At 36.0% G+C, this 25,630-nt stretch overlaps 2 protein-coding genes across 6 annotated transcripts in view; one reads left to right on the top strand and one right to left on the bottom strand.

Annotated features, from left to right (window-relative positions):
* LOC144971392 (uncharacterized) overlaps positions 1 to 25,630 on the top strand; it is a 53,864-nt gene that overhangs the window by 26,997 nt on the left and 1,237 nt on the right. For all 5 annotated transcript variants that reach the window (XM_078912217.1, XM_078912218.1, XM_078912220.1 and 2 more), the window contains exon 3: positions 24,861 to 25,035. In XM_078912217.1, the coding sequence (XP_078768343.1) occupies positions 24,861 to 25,035 (175 nt within the window). The remainder of the gene's footprint in view (positions 1 to 24,860; positions 25,036 to 25,630) is intronic.
* LOC144971395 (solute carrier family 22 member 10-like) lies at positions 11,391 to 16,303 on the bottom strand. The gene is made up of 2 exons (XM_078912223.1): positions 15,988 to 16,303; positions 11,391 to 13,931 (listed from the first exon to the last, which is right to left on the bottom strand). Exon 2 carries the CDS (start codon positions 13,917 to 13,919, stop codon positions 12,327 to 12,329), a length of 1,593 nt encoding a protein of 530 aa, XP_078768349.1. The 5' UTR covers positions 13,920 to 13,931; positions 15,988 to 16,303; the 3' UTR covers positions 11,391 to 12,326.

Raw genomic sequence — 25,630 nt, 5'->3', positions numbered from 1 at the left:
TTGTTGAGGAGGGTGACCTTTGTATCTTAACCCTCTTCCGCACTAGGACAGGACTGTCCTGGGACAGTCCTGTCCCAAATCTGTAACATATAGAATTTAGAGAAATCTTCCGCACCTATTGGGACGGGACAAAACAGTCCCGTTGTGTCCCAAGCCGTTGTGAAATGCTACAAAATCAACGGGACAGGACTGTCCCAGTCCCGTGTTCATATCGCTTGTGATAGTAGAAAAATATAGCAGACCCGCACTAGGACAAAAAAGTCCAAGACTTGGCGGCGCCGTGTCAAAATTGAAATGCCTGTCTTTATTTTCTGCATCCCTATCTACTACTATACTACTACTACTACTATACTACTACTACTATACTACTACTACTACTACTACTACTACTACTAACTACTACTACTACTACTACTACTACTGTTGCTTCTGCTGCTGCTAATGCCACTAATATATTAATACCTACATCCCTTACATTTTGTATTTATTTCCAATTCCATTGTATTTATTTTCCAACAATAGTCCACACTTTATTTTAGTTCACTGTCTTCTATACTGCATTACACAGTTCCTACCCGCCTCCCCTCTTTTAACATAATTAAGTACTCACCTTTTATAAATTTCTATTGCTCTGTTTTAATTCGCGCTTCCTCACAAAGTAGCATACAATTTCCTGCCCATCAATGTTTTTGTTTATGCATCTTAACAACGCCACTACCACATTATCTCATTCGTCTGTAGTTTTTAATTCATCATGTGTTGTTGATGAAGGGGAAACCCGAAACGTCCATTTTATCTGTTTTCGTATATTGAACTGAAGCTTACATTCAATTTCACAGTTATGATTTATTTATTTATTTCAATTCTGAATATAAAAAAGCAAGAACAATTCAAAAAATAATTCTATGTGATGAAACCACGTACAGAAGGCATAGCAACATAAACATTTTCGGCAATTTAAAAACGTATCTATGTTTATAAATATAATTTAAGAAGTGTCACATTTTGTGACACAGCAGTAACGTGTCTAAAACCGATCGCACGTCCATTCGCTACCTTGTGGAATCAATTATCTTTATCGTTATTTATTTCGGGAATTTTCAATGAAAATATTTTTAAGTAAGTCCTTCTGAGCCAATTGGACTAATTGTAAGACAAATTAACTCCTTTAGAGCCTTGTAGCCAATGGTGCAGGAGTTATTCCGGTTTCAATAGCGTGAAGCGGACAATTAACGTATTTGTTTGAAAACCTTTGAACAGGACGCTAGTCTATCGCAGATTACTATCCCAGCTTGACAGGTACCCTTTGACACCTGAATGGAGTGAGTGATTGGAGTAAATTTTCTTGCTCTAGAAAGTACAAATTGGCTTCGGTCGGAATCGAACACAGAAACTCTGAGTCCAGAGTACAACGCGCTAACCATGGGCCATCTTGCCTCCTAAGCTTATAAATCCGGAACTTATCCATGTTTCTGTAGCGTTGAGCAGACAGATAACAGTTTAAAATTAAAAAATATAAAATTCCCTTTTTCATCCCATAGGGGAAATTTTTCTTGAGGGTCTATTCCAAGGGAAGACTGGAATAACCCAGGAGTCAGTCGCAATGCAGCGCCGCAAATTGAGCTAGGGCGAGGTATAACCAGGCGTTAGCCGCAGTGCAGCGCCACAGATTCAGCTAGGCGATGTGACTTACTCAAGGCAACAGCACATCAGCGGGTGATTGAACTGATGCCTTTCGGGTACGAAGCAAAGACCGTACCACCGAGCCATGCTGGCTTTCTATTATCCTCTTGAATGATGCTAGTCCGTCAAAGATTACTTTCATCAGCGAACTGGTACTCATTTGCACCTGGGTAAAATGAGGTGATTCCAAGAAAGTCATTTAAGATAAGATCGGAGATCACCATAGAGTCTACGGAATTGACCCTTGAGCAATCTTTTGGTCATTAAAGGATGCACCCAATATTGTTTTCTCTTTCAATTTGTCTTGTTTTTCCACGTAGTAAAGCACAGAAATATGCAACCTCTATTTCATCCATTACTACTACTACTACTACTACTACTACTAGTAGTAGTAGTGGTAGTAGTAGTAGTAGTAGTAGTAGTAGTAGTAGTAGTAGTAGTAGTAGTAGTAGTAGCAGCAGCAGCAGCAGCAGCAGCAGCAGCAGCAGCAGTAGTAGTAGTAGTTGTTGTTGTTGTTGTTGTTGTAGATGTAATCGTAATAGTAGAAGTAGTGGTAGTAGTAGTAGTAGTAGTAGCAGCAGCAGTAGTAGTAGTAGTAGTAGTAGTAGTAGTAGTAGTAGTAGTAGTAGTAGTGGTAGTGGTAGTAGCAGTAGTAGTAGTAGTAGTAGTAGTAGTAGTTGTTGTTGTTGTTGTTGTTGTTGTTGTTGTAGATGTAGTCGTAATAGTAGAAGTAGTAGTAGTAGTACTAGTAGTAGTAGTAGTAGTAGTAGTAGTAGTAGTAGTAGTAGTAGTAGTAGTAGTAGTAGTAGTAGTAGTAGTAGTAGTAGTAGTAGTAGTAGTAGTAGTAGTAGTAGTAGTAGTAGTAGTAGTAGTAGCAGCAGCAGCAATAATATTACTCTTGCTATAAGAATACTTCATGATTATATAAATCTTATGTAAACAAATCCCATTGTGCCGTGTAAAAAATCATTATCGTCATGTCGTATCTTATGATGATTCATACAATGTGAATTATTATAGTTGTACCAAGGACTTATTTATTAAATTATTAATTTATAATTCAAACTATTAAATAACTAATCTATTAATTAGAAGATTTTACATTATTATTATCACCATTATAATCATTATTATTATTATTATTATTATTATTATTATTATTATTATTATTATTATTATTATTATTATTATTATTATTATTATCATTATTATTATTATTATTATTATTATTATTATTATTATTATATGATGATGATGATGATGATGATGATGATGATGATGATGATGATGATGATGATGATGATGATGATGATGATGATGATTATATTATTATTATTATTATTATTATTATTATTATTATTTATTATTATTATTATTATTATTATTATTATTATTATTATTATTATTATTATATATTATTATTATTATTATTATTATTATTATTATTATTATTATATATTATTATCATTATTACTATCATTGTTTGCCTTGCTTTATTATTGATTTTTTTACTTGAGATTGATTGGTGAAAATATTATATTCTTGTATGAGTTATATTGGCAATTGCCTACAAATAAACTTTTGAATCTTGTAAAAAAAAAAAAAAATAATAATAACGCATTCGCGCAGGTGTGTCCCGGGACAGTCCTGTCCTAGTGCGGAACCCCTTTTGAATAGAAGTTTTCTCCAGTGGGACAGGACAAATTTGTCCTGGGACAGCTTTGTCCTAGTGCGGAAGGAGTCTTAAAGTTCGAGAAGCAAAAGTCTGATCGTTTTAATTGTACACTCAGTTTTCTTCATGTAATTCATTCCGACATAAAACCAGATTTTGGTTTTGTCCTGGCCCTGGCCGGAGTCCTAGTTGAGAGGGAAACAGTCAAATGCATAGTTATTGTTTTGGGAGATGAGATTTTTTTCCTTGTAAATCATCTCTCTCTTATGTATTATTATATCTGTTATTTTGAATGTATTATGTAAACATTTGAGTGTTTTCCTTTTTGTTTGATTTTAGGCTTGTGTCCAGATGAGACTTATAGGTGATCTCAAACGAAGTACATTTGTGGTATGCTCTTGGAATCTACATCTGATCCCCATTTGTTCCCAGTTCCCCTATGTCTTACTTTTTCTTGGGTGCTTTAATTGTAATTCTAGAACTTTTACTATCCCATTCTCTTCCTTTTTACTGGCGCTGATATAACCTAAATGTGTTGCAAGCGCCGTAAAACCCTTAAAAACAAACAAAACAAAACCAAATTAATGCTGTGAGTCTTAATATTTATTTGTGAAGCCTTTGTGAGCTTTTAGATAGCATAAAATCCATTTGTGCTGACAGCGCTGTACAAGGGGTCTCACCATGGTCGACTAGAGTACTATAGTTACGTCATGGGTCTAACCCAACATCAACACATAATATTATTGTAGGACAAGATCTAGAGGCCTGTAGTGCGCTCTTACTTTTTTTTCAACAGATGTAACGATGATTGCACACATACATACATACATACATACATACATACATACATACATACATACATACATACATACATACATACGATACATAATACATACATACAATACATACATACATACATACATACATACATACATACATACATACATACATACATACATTCACACACCGAGAGTAGAGAGAGAGAGAGAGAGAGAGAGAGAGAGAGAGAGAGAGAGAGAGAGAGAGAGAGAGAGAGAGAGAGAGAAAGAGAGAAAGAGAGGGGGGGGGGAGAATTCAACTTTGCATCACCCACAACTAATAATAATAATAATAAATGGCATTTATATAACGCTTTACCCCGTTGTCACAGGCTCTAAGCGCTTTACAGTGATATAAAACAAAACATATTACAGTGAGACAAGTGTGAAGGAAACGTGATACGAATTCAATTTAACAACAACAAAATATGAAAATAATATTGCAACATTATGACGTAAAAAGATAAAACTTTAAGCGAGATTTGAACGTTGTCAACGAATCCGAGCATCTCACGTGTGATGGGAGAGAGTTCCAAAAATGGGGGCCGAAAATTGAAAAGATTGTTCACCTATTTTACGCAATGGCTTAGGTTTGACAAGGATTGATTGGTCATTGCTTGACCTCAAGTTTCTATTGGGGACATATCTGTTTAGAAGGTCTTTAATATAGGAGGGACTGTTCGTGCTCAGGGATTTGTAGACAACAGTACAAATCTTATAGGCAACTCTTTTTCCACAGGAAGCCAATGTAACTCACGGAGAAGAAGAGTTGCTGACGGGTATTTTTTGTTATTGCGTACAATCAGCCTGGCTGCGTTATTTTGAGCAACCTGAAGTTTGCTAATTTTGTCTTTAGCTAAATTCGCCCAAAGTGAGTTACAATAGTCCAATTTAGATAAAACAAGGGAATTAATTAAAAGTTCTGCTATATGCTTCGGTATTAAATTACGAATTTTGCTTATTTTTTTCATTTCTATGTACATAGATTGTATGGTGTTATTCACGTGGCTTGTCATGGAAAGATCTTTATCAATGATGACGCCAAGGTTTTTTGCTTTATTTGAAAATTCTATTGTGCTATTTCCGAGAGTAATAGGTGATTTATTTGCCTGTTTAAGGATACTCGGCCTTCCACACATTAAAATCTCAGTTTTACTATAATTTAATTTTAACTTATTGTGGTACATCCAAGATTTAATCTCATTAAAACAGCTCGTAATTCGTTGTATTAAGAACTGTAAATTACTAAGGGGTGCTGAATCATATATTTGCGTATCATCTGCATAAAAATGATAACTCAGATTGAATCTGGGTATCACACTAGAAAGGGGCTGCATATATACAGTAAAAAGGACAGGGCCAAGAACAGAGCCTTGTGGCACTCCAAAATTTTGTAAAACTTGTTCTGACTGAACACCATTCACCACGACAGTCTGCCATCGATCCTGTAAATATGATGTAAACCATTTAAGGGTAATTCCTTTTATGCCGAACGTATTTTCTAGTCTTCTTAACAAAATGTCATGGTCAATGGTGTCAAAGGCAGCTGAAAGATCTAAAAGGCATAATACATTGATATTGTTAGCATCAGCATTACATAACAAGTCATTAAAGATTTTAAGAAGTGCCGTTTCAGTACTGTGTTGATGTTTGTAGGCTGACTGAAAGGGTTGTTCCAAACTGTTGTTCTTAAGATGAGATGTTAATTGTGTAAGAACTGCCTTCTCCAAAAGTTTTGACAAAAAAGGTAAATTTGATACAGGACGATAATTGTTTAATATATTGTGGTCCGGTGATGGTTTCTTCAGAAGTGGTTTGACGAGGGCACTTTTAAAGCACGATGGAACTTCGCCAGTCAGTATGGATGTATTTATGATTGATGTAATGGACGGTAATATTGTATCGATGGAGCTGGCCAAAAGCTGTGCTGGTAGGGGATCAAGGTCGCAGGATTTAATGGGGGCTTTTTTTATCAACTCGTTTATGAAACTAGGTGAAACTGGTTGGAACTTGTCGAAAGTGGTACCACAGAATGTATTTGTATCTACAAATGGTTCATGCCGATCTAGTTTTGAACGAATGTTATGGATTTTGTCTTTTAAAAAGTTGACAAATGTGTTTGGCAAGTCTCTTTGATTGGTTGTAGATGGTAATGAAGTGCATCTGTCACGTCCAAGTAGATCATTGCAGATGTTAAATAATTGTTTGCAAGATTTAGAAGTTTCGAATTTTGAAAGAAAATACGTGGTCTTTGCCTTTTTTATTGTTGTCTTCCAGGCACGAAATGTGTTCTTGAATAATTCACTATGAATCGTAAGGTCTATGTTTTCAGCAGTCTTTCTGCTCTCCGACACTTCGTTTTAGCTTCTTAACGTCCGACGTATACCACGGAGCATACTTGCGGTTGGTGACGGTCCTTGTTTGGAATGGCGCATGTTTGTCAAGCGTTTCGATGAGACAACTGTTCCACTGGTCTGGAGAAATCATTTAATTTTTAGTAAGTTTTGTTTCTAAATCGCCTCTGAAATTTTCCAAATTAATGTCTTTAATGTTTCTGGTTGATGTGGTGGTTGTTTCTTGGCATGGTTTTGAAACGTCAAGATTGAAAGAAATGAGGGAGTGGTCCGAAAAGGGGAGATAATCGACGATGGCGTTGGTTTTTTGGGACTCTGAATTTTCTACAATTACCCAATCTAAAATATGACCAGCAGAGTGGGTTGGCGCTGTTACGATCTGGCACATGTTGTTCTCCGATAATGACTCGTGCAATTTAGCGGTGTCTGTGACGTTGTCGAAGTGAAAATTAAAGTCGCCGAGTATAATTGAATGGCCAGGACGCGTGTGTTGCAAAGTTAGCATCTCGTTGATTTCCTTCCTAACATTAGGTAATTTTATTTGTTTTTCTTGTTTGCTGGCGGTCGGTAGATGCAGTTGAAGTTGTATCTTGTATTCTGGAGGGACAATATAAGATCAATGGCCTCCATTGTTTTGCAGCGCATTTCGAGGATTTCCACATGTTTAGATAATTTTGTTTTATAAAATACGCCAATGCCACCCCCTCGCTGATCTTTCCTTGGATACGATCTAAATTGGTACCCAGGGGGTGTCATTGCCTTTTCAACTGGGTCGTCTCCAAACTGTGAGAGCCATGTCTCTACTATAAATAGTATGTCGAAGTTCTTCTCCGTTAATAAATCGTTTAATTCTTCTGTTTTGTTACGGCAGGACTGTGCATTTAGAAGACCAATAACAATGTTGTCGTTTGTGAAACTGTTTGTGGTCGGCACAGTTACAAGTGTTGGTGGTGGACGGGGGTTTGTGTGGGGGCGGGGTGGACGACGAGTTGTTACCATTGAGATGTTGTGCTGTTTCCGTTTGCCCCCCGAGGCCTGTTCTTATTAATATTGTTGTAAAAAATCGAATCACTTGAGTTAAAAATCACAGCTGGAATGTGACGTTGTTTACGTTTACCGCCTCGACGCCTGTTATAAAAATCAGATGTTGAATATAAGTGTTCACAATTATTAAAATAATGATGGTTGTAAATCACGGCTAAAAATAAGGTGAACAATGTTTGTAAGAGAGCGGCGGCCATAAAGTGACTATGTAAAAATCTTTTAAAACTTACAGTTTCCATGATAAAATACAGAATTATACAGCAGTCCTTTCTTAAGAATTGATAAAAACTATACAATAAGAAACAGTATGTTTTAACGAGTACAACGAAGTAAAAATGTCCAGGTATCAATATGTAGAAATCACAAAACAATTAAAATACACCAGAGCACACAACGACACGTCTTGCCTGTTAGGCGTGTACAGGACACGATCCAAGTAATCATACCACAAGACCACATAGCCGCACAGACTCCTTCAGAGACATAAAGGCCACAGGGCCTTAATTTATTCTGATTTATGTAGCATTAAACAATAATATAAAATTGCGACTTACTACCCTTTAGAGTTGGTCTATCGCTAAATACTTCTTTCTACAAGATTTTACCGACCCAGCTACGCCCTTTTGGGTGAGCAGAGGACATTGTACTCAATACCTTTCTGCGGTGTCTTATCGAGGGGTTGATTCCACTTGCCCACTTTAGTAATCCGATCTGAATAGGATATCGGCTTGCATTAAAGTTGCTTTTGCTTGCCAAAATCTATCAGGCCTGCCATATGGTTTTTGTTTCAATCAAATTGCTCTGTCTGTGTGGACGAGGAACAATGTTTGCAACAACTGGTTTGAGTTAACCTTATATGTGTAAAATGTTTCAAATGTAAACAGGAAACTCAACTTTGGTTAATCGCGACATTTTTCCTGATCCCAAGTTGTTGCGATTATCCGGAGTGGACTGTATGCATAATTACGACTAAAGAACGGACGGATGCAAAACAGACCTGCCAACCGGTACGATTAATCGTATTTTAGTACGATTTTGGACCCCGAATACGCGGATACGATTTTAGTGGATTTAATACGATTTTTTTTAAAGATGTGTGATGTGAATGATCTTGATGATACATTTGATGCATTGATACACACATGTCGTACACCAACTATTGACCGTGTTTCTGAATGAATGATACATCACATTTAATACTATAGTTATCATTTCAGTTGCTTATATGATGCCGGTTTTCACCAATATTTTTCTCATACATTTTTGAGGATTTGCATAGAATAATGCATATAAGCTTGTTTTATACTTTAAATAGTCTCAGACCACATTTAAACTTTTGCCACTTATTAAATAGAAAATTCTAAGTGAAAATTTAATTGAACCAACATCTTTGACTAGGAAGCCTTCAATTAAAAACTGTATTGCTAATTAACTTAAACATAAATGGGTTATTTCCGTTTATAATAACTAAATTACTCTATTTTGATTTATAAAATTTATAATGAACTTTTTTTTTTATTTATTATTTTGTACGAGTCTTGAATTATAAAGTGGCCAGCTTTAAGAACGGTATTTGGTTCAAAATTAATTTTTTAGAACCATTTTAGAAGTATTTAACTTGTCTCTGCATATTACATACTTTGCGAATTTCCCATCATTTGACCAAAGTAATAGTATTAGTTGTTTATAGAAGTAATAAAAGTAGTAGTAGGAGGAGTAGTAGTAGTGAATGCTCAAAAAAAAAAAAAAAAAAAAAAAAAAAAAAGAAGAGAGAGAGAGAGAGAGAGAGAGAGAGAGAGAGAGAGAGAGAGAGAGAGAGAGAGAGAGAGAGAGAGAGAGAGAGAGAGAGAGATATGGATCATTAGATAACATATATGGGAAATATCTTGCTACTGTTGCAAATTGTCATCTATTGAATTGAAGACCACTCTCCCAGATATTTTAACTCAAAACTTTCTCATAACTGATGTACTGGGCTAGCAGATATCACCATCACAACTTCATCAGCATCTCTTACCATCAACATCATGACATCATCACTTCTACAACTGCCATCACAGCATTGTCACTGCCACAACCACCACCACATCACTTCTACCACCACCGCCACCACAGCTTCATCATCATCGCCACCACCACCACTAGAGCACTATCGCTACAACAACCAACACTTCTTCCACTGACACTAGCATCTATACTACCAACATGTTAAGGGTCTTTTGGTCATTTCTTTGAGTGTTTCGAAAGCAATTTCCTTTGATAGTGCAATTTCTGATCCTTATGCTAATTTTAAATGGCCATTGTTTTAGTTTCTCGATAAATCGATAATTTTGTAATCACTAGAGATTGCTTGAATGATGAAGATCAGAGTTTATTTTGATTTGGGATTGATGTTAGCTTTTATATAAATTTTTGTATAGTGCGCTCTTTTTTTCCACATGTGCGAACAAAATACACTTTTTTGCTGAAAAATACACTTTGTAGGGTCATAGAATACACTTTTCATCCTGGGAAGGTTGGCAAATAGACTTAAATTAAATGGAGATAAAACAGAAAATATGTTTGTAAGAAGCAAAAAAAAAAAAAAAAAAAAAAAAATAATAATAATAATAACTGCATTGAAAATCTTGTAGTAAATTAATTTAAGTGGTAATATTATTTCTGTTGAAAAAGTTAGAAATCTGGGAACAATTCTTGACTGTTCAATAACTATGGAGTTTCAGATAAGCGAAATATGATCTTAGAGAAAAATAACTCGTATTAGACCATTGATTTACATCATCCTTGGATTCCCAATGGTGACTATTATTATTAGCGTCAAACCGGATGTTTTCCTTTCACTAAACTTTCGATTCACGAATTATCCAAATTGCTTAATCGTTGATCTTATTCAATTTTGCTAGTTTTGAGGGATTTCTATCATGCACAATTCTATAATAATATATTTTTGTTTATCTGATTTAACAAGTATAATCAACTGCACTAATAAAGACGGGCAGACGGACAGACAAACAGACTCGCAGAACACAGCTCGATTAAATGTCGGCAATCGGTGTTGACACAGACTGTCCCCCTTTCCTAACTATTTTTTCTTTCCAAAAATACTGCAATAATCATTTTACGTGTTTTATAGACTATTTTGGTCCGACTTGATGATAGTTGGGAATCAAGATAACTCAGTTGGTAGAGCACTCGCTCTACACGCAAAGGGACCGAGGTCGATCCCGGTGCAGTCGAATTTGTTTTCCTGACGTCAAAGCAGTAATTGGGTAGCTGTATCTGTTATATCTGGCGGAAAGTACTTTGCGATAGAGTAGCACGCTATATAAACCGGGATAAACTCCTGCTCCATGGACCGAATGGCTCTGAAGGACTACTACATTTTGATGACAGTATGGAGTCGGCATATCTATAAAATTGTATTAGAACGCTGTGACTATCGTCACCATTATCATCATCATCATCATCATCATCATCATCATCATCATTATCATCAATCGTTACGATGCAGTATTGTTGTGTCGTGTAAGGCACTGCACACAAATTGCCTGCTCGTTCAGGTATAATTGAAGGCTCGGCTAAAAGCACCCGCGACTGACTGTTCTATCTGTTGTTTTCCAAAAATTACTCTGGACTGATGGCTTGTTTTGTATGAAATAGGTCTTACGTGTCTTGCTGGTGAACCATTGGGCAGTTAATGTAATAATAATAATAATTATTATTATTTGAATAAATAGATCAATAAATAAATAAGAAAATAAATAAAAAATAAATACGTGAAAAATAAAAGTGAATAAATAAATAAGACTGAATGATCAATCAATTGTATGAACTTTTTAATATCCGTCAGATTTTACATCTTTAAGTAAACTGTTTACGTGCTTTTTTCGAATTTTCCCAAAACTTTTACTTCAAATCAAATCGGTAGGCCTAGATAGGAAATTTCAAACCTGACACTTCATTGAGATTTCGGCTTTTGACAAGGTCGAGATTATCTATCTTAATCACCCACTCACTCACTCAATCCTCTCCGGGCCTACTGGCACTTGAGGCGATGCAAGGGATCTCCACCTGGTCCTGTTAGCAGCTATTCTTGGGGCCATCTCGAGGGACAGACCTCTCTATTTTAGGTCCCTCTCTACGGTACGTCTACAAGTCTCCTTGGGGCGACCTCGTTTCGTCTTTCCTTTGGGTGTCCGCCGCAGAGCCTTTCTTATCAGTGTTTCATCAGGTCTGCAACAGACATGCCCCATCCATTGCCATCTTCTCCTTTTAACGAGACTCTCCAGAGACTCCACTTCAGCTCTCGCTCTCAGGTCCTCATTTGAGATTGTGTTTGGCCAGAATATCTTGAAGATTTGTCGCAGACATTTGTTTAGGAAAACTTCAAATTTCTGGATGATACTCTCTGTGATCTTCCAACATTCTGATCCTTAGAGCAAAACGCTCAAGACATTGGTTTTAAAAATCTTTATTATAGTGCTGGAATATAATCTTGTTGCTCTCCAAATTTGTTTGACGGAAGCGAATGTCTGGTTTGCCTTACTGATTTTGGTTTTGATCTTTGCATTGCAGTCACCATCTGTTGTCAGTTTACTGCCCAAGTACGTGAATTCTTGAATATCTTTTAGAGGATTTCCATCAATAACCACTGGATCTTTGTTTTATCTCAATTGATTGATGTTATTTCAAGTAAAAGATTTCGGGCCAAAATGATAGTAGGTGTTTTGTCAGCATACATGAGCATTGAATGACTTAAATATTTGTGTATAGAGGCGATAACTGACTTTCAATTAGTTCTACATTGTTTGTCATTTTTGTTTTAACGTCATCAATCTGGCATTTTATCTTTGACTTCTCCTCTTCCGGTTCTGAATCTTCAACCACCACTTCCTTCCAAGTGTCTTGTAACTGGTTACCTGTTGTTTCCGGGATTAAAAAGTAGAAAAATGTGCATACCAAGTTCAGGAGCGCCATTACCAAGTAAGACACATACATGAGATCTTTCTCCCTTGGCACGAGAAAAGGGGCTACACTCGCTCCAGTTTGTGTACTGAGGTTTGCCCACCCGTTGATGGTACCTCTTATAACTGTGGGAAATAGCTCATTCATAACTGTTGTGGAGATATACCAAGCTGCAGCTGCAGATGCTCTAGCTATTAAAGCTAGCGCTAGGATACCTTTGCTTTCTGTTTTATCTGGTGCTGTAAAGATAGTTGTTACAACGCCAAAAAGACTGAATGTCATTACTAGGAAAAACAAGAAGTGCGATTTTCGTCTCCCTAATCTATTTCCCAAAAAAATCGCACTAGCATTTGCACAGAGAGCCACTGAATAGACTATTATTAAATTGGTGTATAGATTCCCAGGCAGTGATTTTATTCCAAAGCTTATTACATAAAATGTGAGCCCAATAGTGAAATAAATAATAGTAATCATGAATGTGTACAGCTTAACCCCTTTTTGGAATAAATCTTTGATTGTATATTTCTTACTCCTAGCACCACCGTCAATACAGATCGATATTAGATGATCAACTGTGCTTTTTGAAGGCACGGGTCTTCTGTTAAGCTTTGCGACTTTCTTCGCTGCTTTAAAAGCATCGTTCTTTTTTTCGTGGGTTGCTAGCCATCTGATACTTCTCGGCAACCACAACATTATAATGAAACTAAAAGCTGTTGCACATACAACAATTATATGTATTTGTCTCCAGTCTTTGGTGACCATAGCGAGAACGGCAAATAATATCGCTCCCAAGCCATAGAACGGAAAACTCGCAACAGCGACTCGCCATTTAGAAGAAACAAATTCAGTGCAATACACTAATGGTAAAAACCTGTACGCAGAATTGGACATTCCGCTCAGAATTTTTAATACAACATACATGGGCCAATGTGTAGAAAATATGATCAACAGGTTTAGGACCACATTGACGAGAATTGCACCCAATAACGTGAATTTCCTTCCAAATTTATCACCTATGTAGCCAGTGAAATAGGCTCCGATCAGAATGCCAATCATCTGAGATGACGAGATGATCGAGGATATCCAGGAACGGCCACATGCCAGGTTCCATTCGGTGACAATGGTGGATGCACTTGGGTCGTATTCAACTTCATGACATGATTCGTGCAGTTGGCAATTGCCGGTCGTGTATTGCGGAGATGTGTCATTCTCTATCGCAAAAGATGTGCCGTTATTATCAAGACACCTCCATCCTGGGTTGTAGTTTCCAAAGGACATAAACAACATGAACAGGGCAAAGAGAATCTTGGGGATATTGGCAGATAAAATCAGGAGTGTCTGGAAACGTCCGCAGCTTCCGATTTCATTTAGAAGGGATTCCATCTTGAACCTTTTCTGTAACGTAAATAACGGATGAGATGCGACATTACTTTTGCCATATCTATTATTGATCTCGCCCTCTCTCTCTCTCTCTCTCTCTCTCTCTCTCTCTCTCTCTCTCTATATATATATATATATATATATATATATATATATATATATATATATATATATATCACACACACACACATCCACACCCACACACTGGCTTTGCGACATTGGATGTGGATAAGGTTTTTCGAACACATGTCTAAAATACAAATTGGCCCGAAAAAAATGGTGATTGAAGAGTGGAGATATATTTTGCCATTTGTTTAGTTACCATCATCATTACACCAATTGGCACACATAGCCAAGGAGAGATGGCGTGCTTCCGTTGACACAGAGCAGCGGTGGCATGAATGTATTTGGATTTATGCATATCTGACCAAGATGATATAGATATAAAGTTTATCATCACTGATGCAGTTGATTTTACAAAACTCAAATGTTTTCCTGTAACATATTACGCTAAAGAATACTAAAAAAGCTAGTTTGATAAAGGATTCGGCATAGACACCAAAAAGATAAATTCCATTGAGTCGTGTTTTTCTTTTAAGTCAAAATCTGTCGATTCAAATGGCAAAACACAAAAGACCTATCAAAAGTTATAACAACATAGTATGTAAGATGATCTTGAAAGTACAATGGAAAAGTTTATTAAAACAAGTTATTAGTCGTCTAAAAAAAATAGTCGTAATCCAAGGATGGCATCTTGATCATAACTTGACCACATTCTCTGTAGACATAACACAATTGTCGCGTCTGTAGGAGAAGTGGTGAGTAGGACAAATAGAAGTTAAATAGTTTTCCATAAAGACATAAGTCGTCTGGTGCCACTTTTACCATGCTATAGTTGGGTAAAGTTCTTGACAACTCCACGGATAGTAATAACATTTTAAATTTAAAGAGATAGGTAGAATGCCAACCAAATCGAAAAATTAACCAGATTAAAGTAACTATTTTTCATTTTATGAATATAAATATAATTTTGAACGTTAAATCACCGTACTTTATATAGTTAAAAGCAGCGTGTACTTATTTGCAGGTCTGATAACCCAGATTGTAAAGGGCTCATAGTTGTAATGGAAATACTCTCATCCTGTTTTGTTGATAAAGGGGAAACCCGAAACGTTCATGTGATCTGTTTTTGTAATTCAATTTCACATTATCATTTATTCGAGCTTCGAGCAGCCACATTTACATTAAGCGAATACATCATTTCTAATGCAACGATTTGCGTAAAAACGCCAAACTGACAACTTTTTACAGTGTCGAAATTAGTTGTTTTTGAGAGTGTTAGTGTCGTCGGTATGTATTTTATGATATCTGTTTGACTCAACGAACTTTCAAACTGACTTTAAATTATAAAAGGAAATCAATTTATCTGTTTATCTATCTGTAAAAAATACATTTCTAATTTTCAAATCTCTCAGTAGAGTTGTGCGCCTTACAATTTTTTTTATTGACTCAAATAAGCACAATGTTCTCCACAAGGCTATATTTTTTAAAGAAAGGATAGATATGTTATCATTACATGATAGTATCGAGACATATTTTAATTTACGTCATCCTTTTTTGTTGCGAATATCCTAGAATTGTATAAACTCAATTATATTCGAAATGATAGCCAAAGGTCAAATTAAGAACCGAGTATTACAACCTAGCATATTTTCTTATAATTCATTTGAGTCGACGGGTAATAGAATACGCTTGAATTTTTAAAAAAGCGATTGCACGTTTCTTATATCAGCCTGTAAAAAATAGTTTTCTAATTTTTAGATTTTCCAGTAATTCTGCGTTCGATTTTAAACATGAGACATTGGCAGTACGGAACAATGTTGATATAATATATATATATATATATATATATATATATATATATATATATATATATATATATATATATATATATATTTATAATCTTTTCCGCCGTCATCGTGGTACGCAACAAATTTTATCACCATTGTCGTTTAAAAAAAAAGATTTTCATTAAAGTTTTAGGTTGCATCACAATTATTTACATTCCTACCTTCAATTTGCACAGTCGCACTCCCAGCAAAACTATTATTCTACTTATTCGTTACACAACAATACTGATTCGTCCCATCGGATTACAACTCACCAATAATAAAATTTGATTAATTTAAATAAATTACGCCAGACGCTGTCTCGTTTCTTTGTTGTTGTTTTTTTTTTGTTTTTTTGTTTTTTTTTGTTTATTGTTTTGTTTTGTTTTTAAAATGTGTTTTAAGCTGCTTTTGCGTCGATTGGTTCGGGTTAATTGCATCCTAAACCCGATTGATGAACTTACCATATGTTGTAATGTAATAATTCTGCAATCCTATATTTGTGCCGTGATAGGGAAGAAAGACGCATATCGGTATCTAGGTCAAATTGACATTTTCTGGGATTCATATACTTGAGGGAAAGGCGCATTTTTCTATCTGGGTTTGGTAGCTCAATCGTTGAAAATAAAAAATCTGTTTCATTTTGAAAATATGCGACTTGACCTAATTTGGTTTAAATTCGTTTCGAGGAATGACAGATTGACGCATATTGAATGTGGATATGACAGAAGGTCGCATTTTGTAATATGCGTCTTTTTCTCTTTCGTCCACCGAAGGACATAATTTGTCTTTCACAAAAAGACGCATTTCGGATATGCGACTTTCTGCCAAGACACTCTCCAAAAATTAAGATATATGCGGCCGTTTTTATTACGACTGGTGACGGTGGAAAGAACATATCATTGTTCTCCAATTTTCATCAAATAGTCAATCATCAAAGACGTACGAGTAACTTGTTGTTTTGGTGTGAATTCTTCATTTCCTTGGGTGAGTTTTATCCTTTTCCTATTCAAGTGATGAAAGATTTTATGTATATAATCATATAATTACTTGTCATATATTAGTGAGGATGTTTAATAATTATTTGCTATTGACGGTTTATCTGTGTTTGCGATATTTAACTTAGACAAATGTTGATTTACATGCTAATAGAACTACTGTTATTGTTATTACATGTACTATATTTATGATTATCATTATGATGACAATTATTAATATTAATGTTATTATTATAGTCATCATCGTTATATCACTATGAAAGTATAAGTTGTAGAATAAGTAGTAGTCGTATTAGTAGTAGCAGTTAAAGCATTTGTATGTACATTAGTAGTAGTAGTAGTAGTAGTAGTATTAGTAGTAGTAGTAGTAGTAGTAGTAGTAGTAGTAGTAGTAGTAGTAGTAGTAGTAGTAGTAGTAGTAGTAGTAGTAGTAGTATCAGTAGTAGTCGTAGTAATAGTAGTAGTAGTAGTAGTAGTATCAGTAGTAGTCGTAGTAATAGTAGTAGTAGTAGTAGTAGTAGGAGGAGGAGGAGTAATAGTAGTAGTAGTAGTAGTAGTAGTAGTAGTAGTAGTAGTAGTAGTAGTAGGAGGAGGAGGAGTAGTAGTAGTAGTAGTAGTAGTAGTAGTAGTAAGTAGTAGTAGTAGTAGTAGTAGTAGTATTCTAGTGTATCAAATAGACGCCCACCCCCCCCCCCCCCCATCCATTAATTTTCGGAATTTTCGCGAACCTCCCCTCCCTGCTTTTGATCTTATTAAACTTAAAATTCATTCTTAAATAGACAAAATACTGTCCCTGTAATTTGCTGTGGTTGAATTATTCGGTCAAACCCCCTTCTTTGGTGAAAATGAACACCCCCCCCCCCCCCCATCTCCCCCGGCTTTCTACTAAAGTGCGCACTCCCACCTTTCCATTGAAATTTGACCAAACTGCGCACCCCCCTTGCTTGGGATCAGGACAGTGGGAAAAATATTTTAAAAAAACAATCGGGCCTGAAAACCAACCTAGGACTGTGTCGGACTCGGTACCTTCTGAATCAAAGTGAAAACCTTAACGACTGAGACAATAAGTAGCTATGCATCCAATTAGCCCTCAATAACCTGTTTCAATATTTTTTTGGGAAAGGCAAGCAACTGTAACTCAATATCATATCATAACAACGTTACTTTATGATAAAGATTATTTTAATGAATAAGTCCACTCCCGTTCAATTTTTGAATATCCATATTTATATCTCTTTCATCAGATATGATCGAACCCCTAAAAGAACCACCGGTACCTCCACCTCAGCCAACCCAGATTAAATAAATCATGACAATCAGACTCCTGTGATTCAGATATTGACATTCCATTGAAACAGCTAGCTCAGATCAACAGTGAAACCTCTATCAGGAGGAATTACATGATGTATGAGTGTCATAAAAGCAGAGAGGAAAAGATTTAAAGAAACCACGGACAACAAGAAAAACGGAGGAGACGAGCTAGATAGGTTTACCTCAACACGGATCACTGATATGAAAATCTGCAGTAGAAGCACGTAAAATGGCTGTTGAGATAAAAGAAGCAGATGCAAACGATATGGATTTTGTGTTGAATTTACCATTGAGAAACAAAGTTTAGATAGTGACTCAGAATTTGAAATGTATTTGGAACTTGCTTCTAAATATATCGCCGAAACTACTGACCCTAAAGTTCCATTTGCTTAAGAGGAAGAGTATTTGTCCGAAACGGCTACGCCGGCATCCTTTGCCGGTTTAGGAGAAATATTTGAAGGAGAGCATGTTCCAGGTGTGTCATCGATTATAGAGACCATGATAGCAGAGTGAAACAATAAATACACCATATCTAGAAATAGAGACAGTGTCTACTCACTCAAAAAAGAGAAAGCACAAGACGCCGATACAAAAAGCAGACGAGGAAATACACAAGCCTTTGCGAATGAGAGAAAAGCATTCGGTCTTGGAAGGATGTTCGCCTACCTGCTCCAAAATATGCCGTGACAGATTCTTGGAGTACCAGCGACGGGAGCTTAACAGATGTTTTGGGGAGAGGATTGGAAGGACCAGCGCAAATGTGTACGGACTTGGGTAAGTAAAACAGAATGCAGAGATCAGGGCGAAGGCATTCTTTCCAAGGAGAAAAGTGCCTAGTCATGTACATGCAAATATACAATGAAACAGGAAGATGGAGTCTTCCATCCCGTGTGCAAAAAGTTCTTCCTTACTACTCTCGGATTCAAAGCTAATAGTGGCAAACTGATAAGGAGCGCTTTCAAGGATGTCGGTGTTAACGAAAACAATGTCATAGAAGTACCCCTTGTTGACAATCGTGGACATCATAGTCCCTGGCACAAGATTGACCACAGCATTATCCATGAACACATAGAGAAATATAAAGCAAGCATTTTTCATTATAGACGTGAACACGCGCTTTTCAGGAGATATTTACCATCTGATCTGATCATCAATATGCACGAAAACTTTTGCGCAGTCACTGGAAAAGCCATATCAAAGAAACTCTACTATTCTGCATTTAAAGACCTTAACATCTCACGAGCTGTACTTGGTCAGGAAGAATGTGAAAAATGTAAGTCCTTCTTGTTGCACAAACAACTATGTAACTGTGAAGAAAGGTGTGAACCGTGTGCCGAAAAAATCATCCATCGGACACGATACAGAAATGCTAGAAAGAGGTATCAATGGAATGCAGATAAGAACGAAAACGCCAGTGTTTGCCGCTGATCTGCAAAAAGTAATTTTGCTGCCGAGAATGAATCAGTTTAACAGAATCATTTTCACAAGAAGATTGGTCTTATTCAATGAGACATTTGCACCAGTGGGCTTCAAAAAAAGTGAAAAGGACATTGCCGTGATATGGAATGAATCAATTTTAGGACGAAAAGATGAAGACCTTGCATCAGCTTCTTACCTAATATATAAGCGTGATGCCGAATCTGTGACACTCTCACTGGATAACTGTAGCGCCCAAAATATAAATTGTACCCTTTATACTATGTTACTTCATCTTGTAAATGATTAGACTACTACAAAAGCAACCACATCACAATCAACTATTTCGAGCCTGGTCATACTTTTATGGCAGCTGACTCCACCCATGCCGGAATCCAAAGAGTTCCGAGGCAGAAAGACGGCAAAATCTTTGATCTCAATGAATTTGAACAATGTGTCGTAGAAGCAGACTGCCAGACAATGCCGTTGAGGTTTGCCAACTGGGATTCTGGAGTCAGTAGTTATCTGTTGAGCAAAGCTGACAATCGTCCCTACCACCTTGCTAAGGTTGTTTGTGCTGAATTCAGGCGAGGGTCACCAAAGACACTCTTCTTCAAAATAACTTCAACGAATGTGACATTCTGAAACACGCGGATTTGTTTGTACGCCAAAGTTTCGTACAAAACACCCAGGGTGTAGGATTTACAAGTAGGATGAGATCGTGAAACAACTTGTGGTTTGACGTCCCCCCCCCCCCCCCCCCAATAGACGAAAGTACTGGATAGACCTACCAACCAGCTCCACGAGTAAAAATCTTTGCAAATCCTACAAGTGAATGTCCCTTCATCATTCACTGACTAGTTGGAAACGTTGCTCTTCCAAACAATGTGTACGAGCATGCAATTTTAACATCAAAGTAATGATTCAATTCATTATCTAAAGAGAAGAGATGGAATATGATATGTATGTGATAATATTAGCAATGATTACAAAAGCAAACTCCATGTTAGTGAACTATAACGAAAGAGGGAGAGAAAGAGAGTTAGTACTAGTTATACAAATAATGCTAATCAAATCACGGCAAATGAAAATATTATGAAAATTTACATGACTGGTGCGATTGTTCTGAAACAATAAAGCATGTTCAGCCTGATATCCTATATGTTTTTGGTTGGTTTCTTCTGATTATTCTAGGGACCTGTGATTATGATGTTTTTGCTTATTATAACTTAACATTGGGCGATATGCGTCCTCACATGACACTGTATATCAATATGCACATTACCGCTAAATTAGCCCATGTCTATGACAAATAGACGCAAAAACAATATGCGTCCGTTTGTCACACACTGGATACACATCCGAAAGTGCGATGGACGTATAATATTTTTGCGTCTATCTGTCAAAGACATGTGTCAATCAATTTTCAATCATGGATTTGGCAAAAGGTCTTTTGGTGAATTACACAGTTGATACAAATATTTTGGTTTTCAAGTTCCATGAATAAAATAACAAAAAAAATTATCTCTAATTATCTATTAATTCTTTTAGATTCGAGCCAATAGTTACAATGTTATTAAGTAAAACAGTTTTTTTGCGTTTCCTGAAAAAGTAGGTTTTCCCGTTATGCGTCTTTTTCTCATATCACGGCAGAATTTGTCCTCGTTAGCCTAGCATTAGTTAATACTGTATATAAGCCCATATTTATAATATAAAGTCATTTCATCGTTGGCTTTTATTTCATTTCTGTTTTTATGTTGTTGCTGCTACTGTAGCTGCCGTTGTATTTGTTGTTATTAATTACTGATGTTTGAGTTTTTATTTCATGGTTTGATTTACTTTTTTGTTGTTTTCCATACTATATATGAAACGCACCCCTCAACGCTTCGAAATAGCACGTGATCAAACCAAAGAAAGGATATTTCCATCTTTTTGATCATAGATTTAATTTTTAGCATTCACTTCACCTGTACAAAAAACTGATTTGAGACGACGTGCCACATAATAACAAAACCAGAGAAAATTAAGTCTTCTGATAATAATGGATGTGAAAAAAGGTAAATCGCGAGACACGAACAGGTCCCATGCTATTTACTAATGTGCTCTAAAAGTTTAAATGAGACATCCATTATCTGAACAAAAATTATTTCTTCTCATTATAAATGGTGGTCCATTTAAAAAAATGGCGATTTTTAAGAAAAAATGAAAAGTGTCAAATTAAGCCTACTCAAAATTCGGTGTGAAATGTAGTGACATGGAATGCCTAGAAGGCACTGAACTCACAACCTGCCTGAAAATAATATCCACCAAATGTGATCAAACCGCTTTGCTAAGGGTCCCAAGTCAACAATATACGTGGGAATGAGAGCCCAAATATTACACCTGAAATGCGCTATTTTACTTTTTTTTCGACAGAGACAACGCTGTTGTCTTCTACTTCTAGGGTCCATTTTACACCTGAGTATGGTGATACAATATGAATAAAGAGCCTTTAACAAGGATTCAAATTTGCGCAGCCCAAAGCGAGATTTGAACCTTGCATTTACAGGTAACAAGTCGAGTTTGATCCACACACAAAAAAAGAACTTGAGCTTTTATTGAGTGCAATATCCATTAAACATGTTCAAAGCGCTTTACAAAGGGTCCTAAACCAACAGCAACACGTAACATGTAGAACGAGAATGACGCCTGTTATGCGATATTACCGTTTTTTTCCGAAAGATACAATGCTGTTAACGGCCAGGTACTCTTTTTAAACCCGTGTACGGTGAGAAAATGTGAGTAGATAGCCTTTTCCAAGCGAGGATCCAACCCAGGACCTTCCGATCAGAAAGCGGGTGTCATATCACAAGACCACATAGCCGCAACTCTAGACCCCAAAACCTCCAAAAGCTTCTGAGGCTCGAACCCAGGATCTTCCGATCAGAAACCGAGTGTCATACCACAAGACCACATAGCCTCACCATTAGACCCCAAAGCTTCAAAAAGCTTCTAAACGTCCTTTGAGGTGTCTACCCTTCTCTTTCCTTTAGTACGGAAATAATAATAATAATAAATGGCATTTATTTAGCGCTTTAACCCGTTGTCACAGGCTTTAAGTGCTTTACAGTGGTATAAAATAAAACATATTACGGTAAGACAAGTGTTGATGGAAAAGTGATACGAATTCAATTTAACAATAACAAAATATGATAAGACGTAGATATCTAGTATTGCAACTTATGACGTAAAAAGATAAAACTTTAAGCGAGATTTGAAAGTTGTCAATGAATCATATCATCTCACGTGTGATGGGAGAGAGTTCCAAAAATGGGGAAATTGAAAAGATTGTTCACCTATTTTACACAAGGTCTTAGGTTTGACAAGGATTGATTTGTCATTGCTTGGTTTCTATTGGGAACATACATATATGTTTAGAAGGTCTTTAATATACTAGTATGGACTGTTCGTGCTCAAGGATTTGTAGACAACTCTTTTTTCCACAGGAAGCCAATGATAAAGATTTTTTTATTGTAATCTGTCATCTGCATTTTTTGCCAAATTGGGACCTAAAATTTGCCAAAATTTGCCAAACCCCCCCCCCCCCCCCCAAAATTTGCCACGAAATTTGCCAAAAAGACCAAAATTTGCCAAAAAATTTGCCGAGGAGAACTAAGCGTTTCAGTAAAAAATTAACACGCGATACAGAAAAATATATAAAAGACAATTTATTACATTTAAGGAGGCTACATTTATTTATTTACACAATTGCTTTGTTACAAAGATTTTAAAGGATCATTATCCGTAGAGAGTAGCTTCCCTTGGTTTGGGCCCAGGCAAAGCTGCAACATTTCTCAAGTTTCACACTTTTTTTTTTTCGTTATTTTGTTTTCGCTTCTTTTCTTTCCCAAAATTTGCCACGCGATTTGCCAATTTTCCCAAAATTTGCCACGATTTGTCAATTTTGGGAAATTTGCAAAAATTTGCGGATCGCCCTGATATTTGCGGCCGCAAAAAATGCAGATGACAGTGTAATGTTGTTTTCCCAACTTTGTGCCTATTTCCAAATCAGCATAATTTCTGGCAAAATTTGCCATTTTTTGTCCCATAATATTGTATATTTTTTGAGTTTGAAATTGCGTAATTCCGCGGAGATATTTTATTACATGGGTTGCATGTTGTTAGGTGTGATACAACATATTTATAAATCTGCAAAATTTTTGCAAATTGTTTGCAAAATTCATCATTTTCTTTGCAAAATTTGAAATATTTTTTGCAAAAAACCGCGGGGTCAGCAGTGCAACTCACGGAAAAGGAGAATTGCTGACGGGTATTTTTGGTTATTGCGTACAATGAGTCTGGCTGCGTTATTTTGAGCAACCAGAAGTTTACTATTTTGTCTTTAGCTAAATTCGCTCAGAGGGAGTTACAATAGTCCAATTTGGATAAAACAAGGGAATTATAATTAAATGACGAATTTTGCTTATTTTTTTTTTCATTTCTATGTAGACATAGGTTTATGGTGTTATTCACGTGGCTTGTAATGGAAAGATCTTTATAAATGATGACGCCAAGGTTTTTTGCTTTATTTGAAAATTATATTGTACTATTCCTGAGAGTAATAGGTGATTTACTTGTCTGTTTAAGGATACTCGGCCTTCCACATATTAAGGTCTCAGTTTTACTATCATTTAAGTTTATCTTGTTTTGGAACATCCAAGATTTAATCTCTTTAAAACAGCTCGAAATTCGTTGTATTAAGAATTGTAAATTTCTTAGGGGTAGTGAATCATACATTTGCGTATCATCTGCATAAAAATGATAACTCAGATTGAATCTGGACATCACACTAGAAAGGGGCTACATATATACAGTAAAGTGGACAGGGCCAAGAACAGAGCCTTGTGGCACTCCAAAGTTTAGTAATACTTGCTCTGACTGAACACCATTCACCACGACAGTTGCCATCGATCCTGTAAAAATGATGTACACCATTCAAGGGCAATTCCTTTTACGCCAAACGTATTTTAACGTAAAGTAAAAGTTGCAAGTGCCGTTAGAGGCAGTGTGGCTCAGCGGTACAGTCTTTACTTCGTACCCAAAACGCACCGAGTTCGACTACCTGCCTCGTTGTGTGGCCTTGAGCAAGTCACTTCGCCCTAGCTCACTTTGCGGCGCTTCATTGCGGCTGACGCCTGGGTTATTCCAGTCGTCTCTAGGAATAGATCCTAAAGACAAATTTCCCCTTGGGGGTGAATCTATTTCTGAATTTATTTATTTAGTCATTCGAAAGTACGCCATAATGTTCATTTATATTATTATTTTCTTGTATTTCCCACGTTATCATCCAGAGAATCCAGAGATGAGGTCTTTCACCGTGCTATGACTCTAATGTCCAATAGATGTACCTCCGCCAGAGGTGAGGAGAATGGACTTTTCTCCAGCAGAGAGCCTCCTTTTGGCGTCAACATACCACAGTACTTTTATGTTTACCAGAAGAAACCTCAGCCTCTAGCCCCTCTTAAGGTAATGTGATAGTCGTCGTCATCATCATCATCATCATCATCATCATCATCATCATCATCATCATCATCATCATCAACATTATATTATTGTTTGACATTGTTGTTATTTTTCTTATTATTGTTATCATCACATCTCATCACTCATCACTCACCACACATCCATCATCATCATCATCATCATCATCAACATCATCAATCATCATCATCTGATCATCATCATTTTCTATTTCTTATTATATTATGCGCGTCTGTAGATTTTCCATTTTTTGGATGATTAAGTTATTGTTGCTTTTTATTATTATTTTTTTTATTTTTTGTATTTTTTTATTATTATTATTTTTTATTTTATTATTATTTTATTATTATTATTTGTTATTTTATTTTGTTGTTGTTGTTTTATTGTTTTATTATTGTTTGTTTATTATTATTTTATTATTATTATTATTATTATTATTATTATTATTATTATTATTATTATTATTATTATTATTATCAGCAGCAGCAGCATGATGATCATCATCATCATCATCATTACTTCTATTTGTTAATTTTATTTCCATATATCCGATTTTCTTTTCTTAAAAAAAAAAAACAAC

This window comes from Berghia stephanieae, chromosome 4 (assembly GCF_034508935.2).
Source record: "Berghia stephanieae isolate SIO BIC M18660-M18661 chromosome 4, UCSD_Bste_1.3, whole genome shotgun sequence".
Taxonomy (NCBI): domain Eukaryota; kingdom Metazoa; phylum Mollusca; class Gastropoda; order Nudibranchia; family Aeolidiidae; genus Berghia; species Berghia stephanieae.
Note: the sequence above shows the minus strand (reverse complement) of the source record. Positions and strands in the feature narration are given on the sequence as shown.

Coding starts and splice junctions, on each gene's coding strand:
- LOC144971395 (XM_078912223.1), bottom strand. CDS start 13,919: ATGGAATCCCTTCTAAATGAAATCGGAAGCTGCGGACGTTTCCAGACA.